The sequence below is a fragment of the Corticium candelabrum genome, chromosome 8 (genome assembly GCF_963422355.1).
Source record: "Corticium candelabrum chromosome 8, ooCorCand1.1, whole genome shotgun sequence".
NCBI classification, from domain to species: domain Eukaryota; kingdom Metazoa; phylum Porifera; class Homoscleromorpha; order Homosclerophorida; family Plakinidae; genus Corticium; species Corticium candelabrum.
The window spans coordinates 6,041,187-6,051,186 of record NC_085092.1 but is presented as its reverse complement, the minus strand read 5'-3'; the positions used below and the strand labels follow the sequence as shown (position 1 = coordinate 6,051,186).

Sequence of the window (10,000 nt, the reverse complement as noted above, 5' to 3'; positions counted from 1 at the left end):
TGGTTTTTCATAATGCCCTCTATCACCTCTAGGAATTTTGGGTTTGCAGTTATTTAATCATTATCAAGTCTTTGAAAAGTGTCATTTTTTCTTTATTAGAGAGTTTTTATTCGACACTTGTTGTCTGCAACTAACAGATGAAGAAAGAAAGAAGACAAGAGAAACTTAATTACAGAGTGACTCCTGGCTTTCTCCATGTAAATCATTAATTACAGACTAAGTCTCTTTCTAGCCACATGCAGTATCCAACAGGGTGGGGTTTGTCTATTATATTTTCACTATACGCTTGCATTAATAAATATTAAATTAAAAATTAGTTGCTTGCAATTTTAATATTCTATAGGTTAGGAAAATTTGACTGATCGGTACAATTTAAAGTTATTTGAAGACTCAAACAGCACACTCAATCTTTGATCAGTTTTCCTTTTCAATGCAATGAAATATGTGCGTGGATGAATGTGGCCAGGCTATACATACTGTACAATAATTTTCGTCTTCCATGCAATTGGTAATTGACTAATAAAAGTGAACTATCCGCGTGGTGTTATTATGCCGCATATCAGATGTTTTTTATAAACTGAACTCTCAATTTACATTTACTATGGAGAAACAAAATTGCAACAAAATGCCACATTGTAGGCAAATTAGCTATATTTCTAATGAATTAACTCTATAATACAACTTAAGCAGCGACAACGGTCAGTGGATGGTCCGGCCATTTAATTTCTACATTTCAATTTCTATGTTTTATTTTTTAATTTTCAATTTTATATTTTATTTTTGTAAAATGGTTTTTCATCTTGATATTTGATTCTTGTGATCTCTAGATTTATTTTGTTTTTACTTTACTTTCCGTCACGTGCCAAATCAAGTTGGCTGCTCTTGGCTCTGACACACAACGTTTTGCCAGTGAATATCGCGGTCCCTAGCTGTGTAGGTACGTGTATTGTACACAACACGCTACCCTTACCGTAGACGAACCGGCTAGAGGGGAAATGCTACGAATTTAGATGTATTTAGATAGGCTCCGCTCTAGCGGATCGCCGAGTTGGCAACTGTGGTGATGAAGTGTACAGACTCGTTTGTTGTCTAGGAATATTCGACACACAATTAAAACATAGAAACCGTCAACCTAATACAATTATGTAGTAGAGTGCGCGCTTTCACGGGCACAGTTACATAAATGTGGTACGGTACCGGTACATACCATATAGAAGAATGGGCGTGGTAGTCAAAACAGGTCACATTTCGTCATTTGCATGACGTCGCACGACTCACCAAGTAAACCGACATGCACGACCATCGTTTTCTACAACGCCTTCTGAACTCAATTTGAAGTCAACTCAACTGAACTCTATTTGCTCAACTCAACTCAATTAACTAACTCAACTACTAGTAGCTAACGTAGAACAGTGTGCGGCTACAACTGAAAGAACATGGTCATAGCTAGTCAGCTACAACTAGTCACTAAGTAGACTACTATGTCAATGCTACGTATAGCTACGAGAGTCAATAGTGCTAGACAATGTTTGTAGATCGAGTTCTACCGTGTCACTCGGCGATCCCTGGGCTGTCATTATCGTAGCGTACGTTCACATCTGCAGTCAAGCTGCGTGACAAGGAGGCACCGGCACCTTGGATAGAAACACGATTAGTAGTTCCGTGTCCGACGAGTGAGCGGAGTTGTCCGCCGCCAAGAGCTGCCAGCGTGGTTTGGCACGTGACGAAAGTAAAGTAAAAACAAACACCTGCTTGTGTGTTGGAAATGTGATCTCCTGAGACACGCGTTCGAATGGAAGCCCCGCTGGAACACCCGTTGTGTCTAGTGTCTTCAGTCATTTCATTTCTAGAAACAGCATAAGCGAACTGCGCGTTCAAGTTTCTAGTTTTGAGCCTAGAAACTTCAGTCATTTCAAGTGCCTAGAAATCAAACTTTAAAAATAAATCTAAAGATCACAAGAATCAAACGTCATCAGATAAAAACCATTCTATAAATAATAAAAGGAGAATAAAAAAATTAAAAATTAAAAGTTAATATTTAAGATATACCAAATTTTAAATAAGAATGCAAATAAAAAATTAAATATTGAAAAATAAATGACCAGACCATCCACTGACTGACAACTCCATGTTACACATGACCTATATATTCATGCATTTGCAGCATAGACAAATTCACGGGCTCTAACATAAATATCTACTCCCTGACAGTCAGAATCAGCCATTGGGTCTATCAGCATGACCAGATCCTGGAATTGCAAAGAAGAGAGGGCGTCTTCTATCTGCGGTACTTGAACAACATCACAATCATCTAGACCATTCAATGGAATGGGTCCATGGCCATCAATGCCATAACCATCAATTGCACCCTCAAAGAGAAACAGTAATCACATAATTAGTAATCACTAGGAAGGACAATAGCATCACTAACAATGTCCAGGTCTTCCATATTTCGAAGTTCTGCCCCCTGCAGCATTCCTGTTATCCATAGCTGAATAGGTGTACTGTTTCTAGCAGTCCGAAGTCGATGATTTTTGTAGCCGTCACAAAATTGTTTAATAGCTTGGTTTATTCTGGGCAGGTACACGTACTGTAAGCAAAATAAATCTTTGCCATTTGTTACATCAAGGAGAAAACACTTCTAAGTTCCGGAACAGAAAGTAGAAAAGAAAGGTACATCCTTGGAAAAGGTCTCTCCAGAAACGCTCAATCCGTTGGTTATGCACGCTCCGTCCTGTTATCATACTGCCTCGTCCTGGTCCTCTGTGTTCTAACATAAACCTTGATATTTCTACATTTTCCATTCCTTTGTCTGACCTTACCCTTGATGGCAACCCAAACTGTCGAACAGCTTCTAGAAATGACTCCAACACTGTTGTCGCACGGTTGTTAGTAGAGCATTTACAAAACACGGGTATTCGACTATATCCGTCTACTCCACCATGGATGACAAAATGCCATCTGCAAAAACCCAACATCAAGATATACACATAAATACAGAATAGTTCACTAAGTGTAGAATTGAAACTCACATGCATCTCTGATTATACTTAATTAAATTGATGTACATAGGCAAGATTCATAATTCATCTATTTTATTATATGGTATTATATTTTATGGTATTATATTTTCTGGTATTATATTTTCTGGTATTATATTTATATTATATTCATAATCATATTGTATCAGTTTTCTACCATTTTACTAGTGATTCGGAAAACCAAAAATATGCATACAAAGAGAGTGAAAGACAAACCAAAAGATAGCATAAAAACAAACAGACAATCACAACAACACGTAGAGAGACAAGAGACAGACAGAGAGACAAACAGACAGACAGACAGACAGACAGACAGACAGAAAGACAGACAGACAGACAGACAGAAGGACGAACAGACAGACAGAAGGACGAACAGACAGACAGACAGACGGACAAAGACAGGCAAACAGGTGTTGTTCTGTTCAGTAGAAAAGACTTTCGAAAATGACTTTGGGTGCTTTCACACTGACCTTAGGCTAACCTATTTAAGCAAGCTGAGTAAACACTACCCTAGGGAACATGTAGTAGGTTAACAAAGTTATCCTAATTAATGGCTTCAGCTAACCTAGGTTATCGCCGACCCACTTGCAAGTTAGGTTAGAACTCGGTCGCTCCGCCTACAACTAGGTCACTCCGTCTTCTAGCATAGCGAAGAATGGCGCGTTTTCTAGAATGTGCTTCAAAGCTACACGGGCGCGTCTTCAGTGGAAAAGGAGGAGGCGAAGAAAAGCGCGTCGGCAACGAGAGGTTCTTTTTACTACTCTCCTAGTGTTGCTGTGCAGAATGTACAACCAGATGTAGCTTGTAAAGATCATGTCCCTAGTGAGAGGACGAAACCCTCCAAACCTTGCAGACATTGACAGGACAACAATGACAAGATATACATAATTAGTATCTAGATTAGTTAGTGGGTCATTTCTGAGCTGTGTGAACACTACGCAGTGTTAAATGGCGTCTGGAGTTAACCTAGCTAGAAACGTCGTGTGAATGCACCTTTCATACGTACCGTATCAGCTTGTGGTTTCCGTCTACATGCCACAACGCATTAGGTCCACTGACACGGTAAACTCTCCTAGGAATTGAAGTAGCCCATCGTTCAGCAACTCCAATCGGGTCAACTCTAGCTACCGACAGGCGTATCCTATGTCGCTGGATGATAATACCTCTTGATCGCAGCAGTCCATCCATCATACTGTATCCAGCGTCCGGAAATCCCCGTTTGATCTCTAGCACGGTTCTGTCCAGCTCAGCATCGTTTATATCTGCGTACCTTCGAGCTACCGATAGATCCCATTCACGCATTCGCCTGTTGACAGTACTCCTGCACACTCCAAGTAGCTCAGCTATCGATGAAACAGAAAAGCCATGATCAACTAGAAATATCAGCTGTTCCTGCCCGATGTCCAGTCGTGGTCTACCCCTGCTCCCTGTTGCAATGGCACCAGCTGTGAACGCTCGCATATCCACTGTGTGTCCAAACGAACTGGTTATCGCGGAAAACGCTTCTACGAGGCTTCCAATATATCGGCCTAATGGAGTCAGTCCATTCTCTCCGCCTTCCACCATTCCAACAAGATGATGATGAATGGTTTCACCAAGGAGAAGAAGATCATCAGCATCCCCTTGCACCATTGCCTCTGGTTCATCAGCAGTTGTCAGCCACTGGTCAAGTCTACGCAGAAACAAACGCACCTGACCGAAGAAAGCATCCATTTGTCAGATAGATAATAAGATGGGCTGGTCCTTACTTTGATGCCAACCAGCTGGTCTACGCCAATGTGGTAGATTATAACGTTTTCACACTAGGGGTAGCGACCTTGGTTAGCAAACTTAATTATAGATAACTACTGTGTTGCAGACCTCCTGAGAGTATTTTGGTGTCATATTCTTGGTTAGCACTAAAGTAGGTGTGTTCACACTATGGTTTCCAAAACATGGTGTGTTAGGTTTTGATTTGCGTGATACGAGGTAGCGTACAGTACAAACCTGTTTTCAGACTGGACTGCGTTTGGTTTGTCAACCTAGCACGTTATCGTGATCCATTGTTTGAGCAGGAATCTCTAGACATGGCGTCTGACAACAGAGTTAGAATACTCCGCATGACAAACGACATAACAGTTTGGTACTCTGTGCTATAGCACTGCGATAGCGACGAAAATGACGTCATCGGTCATCGGTCATCGGTCATCTTGCACGCGCGAGATTCTTGTTGTTGACGCCCTGTTTCTAGCAGCATTACATCCTCCAAACTGTGCTCTTGTTACTTCTTCGTCGTCGGCAGTATGCAGCGGGGGTGCGTGACGGTGCGTGACCATTTCGTCCATCCATTTTTTCAATTTCCGGCAACAATTGAATATTGAATTAGAAATTGAAAATAGCTTAGCAGTTGCTTGCAATTTCACTAGTCAATTCTATAAAATACTAGAAAATTAAAATTTGATTGATCGACGGACTATAAGTATTTGCGGATTAAAATGAATATTGAAAACACCCTTAGTTTTTAACCAATTTCCTTTTTCAATGCAATGGAATAAAGCACGTTAGTTCAATTTTCAATGTTAAATTCAATATTTATTATAATTTAAAAATTAAATTTTAAATTTTGAATTTGCGTGGCCAATTCGTCCATTCCATTTTTAATTTTTGAGACAAATTGAAAATGAAATGTCAAATTAAAAATTGACTGGCGTTGCTTGCTCTTACAATATTCCATTGCATTGAAAATAGAAATTGATTGAAGACCAATTGTTATTTCAATATTCGTTTACTTTGCAAATAGATTCAATCTTTCCATCCGTCCAATTTTCGTAAATTATGAATATTAGAATAGAGCCTCTGGTGCAATTTTCTTTCTTGGTACACTAAATGTAAATAGAAAGTTGCTAGCGTGAGCCATATCTCCTAACCAGCATAATGACGCCGCGCAGACGGTCGCCGGTGACTTCAATATTCAATTCTATTGAAAGACGAGAGTTGTGTCTAGCTTGGCCACGCCCAGCCACGCCTCTGGCACGCATGCAATGTAATGCAATTAACTTATTCATAAGAGACGGACGAGAAAGCCACGCGACCGACCTCTAACAACAAATCGGTAAGCACTTGCACCTGGCTCTCATCAACCGTCACGCCCAAGCATGAGCTGTTCCTTGGGGCGACAAGGGAAGCCTGTTGCATGGAGGCACGCTTACGGCATCTATAGTCAACGAGATCAACGTCTACCCTGCACTGGGAAGTTGACGCCTATTCGATTTGGAAAGACTCCAAGCAACTATCTACAGTCAACATACAGTAGAGTCGATCATTATAGACCACACCTCTTAAACACAGACGGTTCACGATAATGAACCCCAAACCAATTAAGTATTGTGTTTCAGACATCCGGTAGTTAACCTAACCCTAGTGTGAAAACGCTAAAATAAGACAGGCCAGTCAGTGCATGCATGAGTGATAGGACACTAAATTTTAGCCTAGGCGATATCTAAGTTTCTAATATTTGTCATTCTTATTTTATTTTTGTTTCTAATGTTGATCGACAGACGAGCATATTCGCATCCTGCAACCATTCTAGTGTGCATGGCTTTGACGTCGTTAGTGTTCGCTAAGTGCATTCAAGCATTGCTAATTAGAGTTTGATCTCAAAATCCTGAGCACACGTACATGTACACAAGCAAGGAAATGATTTCGAAAGCACGTGAGTAGGAGGGGCCATATGTTATGGCGAGCTACTTCCTTCATTTGACATGCAAATCCAGCCCTCTACTAGAGGCATTGCATTTAGAGCCACAATTGGTCAAGCGTTATCACTGACATATGCACTCGCCTAACCTCAGTTTATTCTTCACTTGAGAAAGTTTGATGTTTGTGCAATGCCAAGCGATTGTCTAACACTAGCTGCCCTATCACAAAGTGTCAAAATTTATTGTTTGGATGTTTAGTGGAATCATGAGATGAGAAAGTATTTTGACTAGTGTAGAAACAGTCTGAACGTAACCTCGGTGCATTTTTCATTTGATAAAGTTTGATGTTTGTGTGGTACCAAACAATCATTTAGCACTATCACAGAGTGTCAAAGTTTATTGTTTTGAAATCATCTGATGAGAAAGCATTTCCACTATTGTAGAAACTGTCTGAACGTAGCCTCAGTAAATTCTTTACTTGAGAAAGTTTGATGTTTGAGTCATAATCGTACTAAGCAACATGCAATCGTCAGATGAGAAAGAATCTAAAGTTTGCAACCTATCCAAAACATGACATAGCATTACTGGTATAAATAATTCAACTCTCTCACGTATTGCTCAGTTGAGCTCTTGGTTGGTACCAGAGGAAGTTACTTTCTGCTTTGAGATGTCTGAGTCGAGCAGAAAATCAGGAAGTGAATTCAGCAATGCTAGACGTATGCTACAGAATGCAATGATAGAATTAGATCGAGTGGCACAAGAGATGAGCTGTAGGCAAACAGAAGATTCTCGATCTCCAGAAACACCTTCTCAACAATCTAGAGAAACGTCATCATCTAGAGAACGACTAGACAGCGACAACGTGGCTTTCATGAGGTCGACAGCTTTGGCAGCAGAACAAAGAAGATTGTTTGGTCGATCTTCTGGTCACAGTCGTCGACATAGTTCTAGACCTAGCGGTCGACACGGCAGTTCCAGTCGTTCATCACAAACAACGACAAGTCATGCCTACGGTCGCTCGACCAAAAGGCAAATGATTACAATCCATGCAATTTGTTTATCGGATCACCAGCAAAGCATTCCTCCATCTCGCGAAACTAAGCTGAAGCTATCATTGGCAGGGCTAGGAGAGCAAGACATTTCCGTTGGCCACGATGACGATGCTCTGGAAGTCCACAATGCAATTGTTCAGACGTTTTCACCCCTGGAAAGAGCAGGATATGAAATGATGCGTCTTACAAGTCGGAGAACTCTCGAAGTCCTGCGTACAGCAAATGGTATTCTAAACGCAAGAAATGTCAAGGCAGCCTTGAACCAGGCGAAATTGTATCTCAGACCAATAAAGCATTCTTTACCCCTAACGGATACATCACAAAGACCAACAGTACGTTAAGTTCTATTTAATTCTGACTGTTTTTAAATTAGTATATAACTTATTACAATATTTGTTTTTGCTAATTTGTTATAGAATCTAGGTGAAGAGCAGGAACCGACTATTACATGCGAAACGTGCGGTGCTGACATTGTTCAGGTATCACTTCGAGAGCACTTGAGATGCTGTTCTAGTTCTTCTGAAACAGTAGAAAACGAACCACCTCGATCTCCACGAGTGAGAGTTATATCGTATGTTTGGTGACTACATTTGCAAAGGTATTGTTTTTCTGTTGCAGTTGGCACCCACTGCCTCTCGTACGCGTGATGAGTCAACAAGCCCATCATCAGGTATATTAATTTACTACAAATATATTCAGACTTCAAACTGAGCAATACAATTACATATTTAGAAATTTTTGTGATGTCTCAAGTTAGAGAACTACGTCAAGTATTTCCAGATAGGACTGAATCGTTTCTGAAAAGAGCGATTCACGATTTTTCTACCGTTGAGAGCGCTGTAGAAGCTGTGCTGGATGGACTTATTCCACAGGTAAACTCAAAACTAAATTTCTAAGATAGAACGTATTGATCTTTCTATGCATACAGAGCCCAACAGCACAAACAGTCTACACCGATGAAGTGGGTGATTTGTCTGATCTCTTGGAAAGCTATTGCCCCGATCTCGGTACTTTGCCAGCAACAAGAATAGCTGTTGCAAGAGACAGCATACTAACTGACACAGTCGCTTTTTTTAAAAGCAAGAAGTTTGACATACGAAGCACATTTAGAATTCGTTTTGAGAACGAACCAGCTGTTGATGGAGGAGGTCCAAGGCGAGAGTTTTTTACTCTGCTTTTGCGTAGCTTAATTGCTCCGGATACTCCCTTTCGTCTCTTCGAGGGTAAGGCTGGTCATATACTGCCAATTCACAACATCGACGCTCTCATGGGAGGAATGTTCAAGTTTGCTGGCAATATGATTGCAGCGTCTATTGTTCAAGGAGGACCGGGCTTTCCGATGTTCTCGAGTGCGTTTTATGCATATTTACAAACTCAAGACCTAGATGATGTGTATGCTCTTGCAACGCCTGATGACATTCCAGACTCAGCTGTTGCTCACTCTGCTAAGCAGGTAATAATAATTTCTAAATTTAATAATTGTTTATTTTATTTATTAATTGTTTATTGTATTACAAGTTGATATCTAATGTATTGCTTATTAGATTGGAAGACAAGACATTTCAAATGAAGAATTTGAAACTCATGTAACGGTGTTACAAGATTCTGTTATTGCAGCCGGCTATCCTTACCGACTTACTAAAGAAAATCATGGAGAAGCTGTTCGCAGCCTGCTTGTGCATGAGATAATTTTGAGCAGACGTTCAGAAATCGATCAAGTCATAGCAGGACTCGGACCTGAAATCTGCACGATGGTAAAGGAGCATGGGAAAGTAATGTCAAGCCTATTTACAAACGAAGGTCAAGTGCCACTCGTAGCTTCTGAATTTCTTAAGCTTGTGACGTATGAAAATACGTTACCTCAACATTTGAAGGATTACTTTCAGCGGTACGTCTTAGAAGCAGGTATGTAACGTACTTTTTAATCATTGACGCAACTGCATGATTACTTGGCCTTTTAATTAAGTCTAGCTAGCTAGGCTAGCTGTATAAATATACATCTACTATTTTACCCAGTTTTTGTTGAAACAGATGAGAAACACCTTCGTTTGCTGCTGCAGTTTGTCAGTGGAGTGTCAGCAGTCCCTCCGATGGGATTTCAGATGCCGGATAGCATCACAGTTTCAAGTATCCGGTCACGTTATCCAAACTGCTCGACGTGTGCAATGATATTGGAGCTTCCTATTAACTGCACCTTATATGACGAGTTTTCTGACGCTCTCAGAACAGC

At 40.5% G+C, this 10,000-nt stretch overlaps 2 protein-coding genes across 3 annotated transcripts in view; one reads left to right on the top strand and one right to left on the bottom strand.

Moving 5' to 3' along the window:
• Nucleotides 1-1,333: 1,333 nt before the first annotated feature.
• LOC134183361 (uncharacterized) lies at nt 1,334-4,823 on the bottom strand. 2 transcript variants are annotated; one of them, XM_062650866.1, is made up of 4 exons: nt 4,048-4,823; nt 2,823-2,961; nt 2,432-2,770; nt 1,334-2,369 (listed from the first exon to the last, which is right to left on the bottom strand). In XM_062650866.1, the coding sequence occupies exons 1-3, from the start codon at nt 4,752-4,754 to the stop codon at nt 2,741-2,743; spliced, it is 876 nt and encodes a 291-aa protein (XP_062506850.1). In that variant the 5' UTR covers nt 4,755-4,823; the 3' UTR covers nt 1,334-2,369; nt 2,432-2,740. The 2 variants fall into 2 exon arrangements, with proteins under 2 accessions (XP_062506850.1, XP_062506849.1); XM_062650865.1 differs by having other exon boundaries at nt 2,432-2,961; nt 4,048-4,821.
• Nucleotides 4,824-9,027: 4,204 nt separating this feature from the next.
• The window catches only part of LOC134182950 (G2/M phase-specific E3 ubiquitin-protein ligase-like), a 1,010-nt gene continuing 37 nt past the window's right edge, over nt 9,028-10,000 (top strand). Inside the window, exons 1-3 of the mRNA XM_062650392.1 lie at nt 9,028-9,223; nt 9,315-9,675; nt 9,802-10,000. The exon at nt 9,802-10,000 is cut by the window's right edge and continues 37 nt beyond it. Of these exons, the coding sequence (XP_062506376.1) occupies nt 9,038-9,223; nt 9,315-9,675; nt 9,802-10,000 (746 nt within the window). The 5' untranslated portion in view covers nt 9,028-9,037. The remainder of the gene's footprint in view (nt 9,224-9,314; nt 9,676-9,801) is intronic.

What these genes read in the sequence shown, in the direction of transcription:
- LOC134183361 (XM_062650865.1), bottom strand. Translation starts at nt 4,754, where the DNA reads ATGGATGCTTTCTTCGGTCAGGTGCGTTTGTTTCTGCGTAGACTTGAC. An exon ending in GGAAACCACAAGCTGATACG is followed by an intron (nt 2,962 to 4,047) that starts GTACGTATGAAA and finishes GGGTTTTTGCAG; the next exon opens with ATGGCATTTTGTCATCCATG.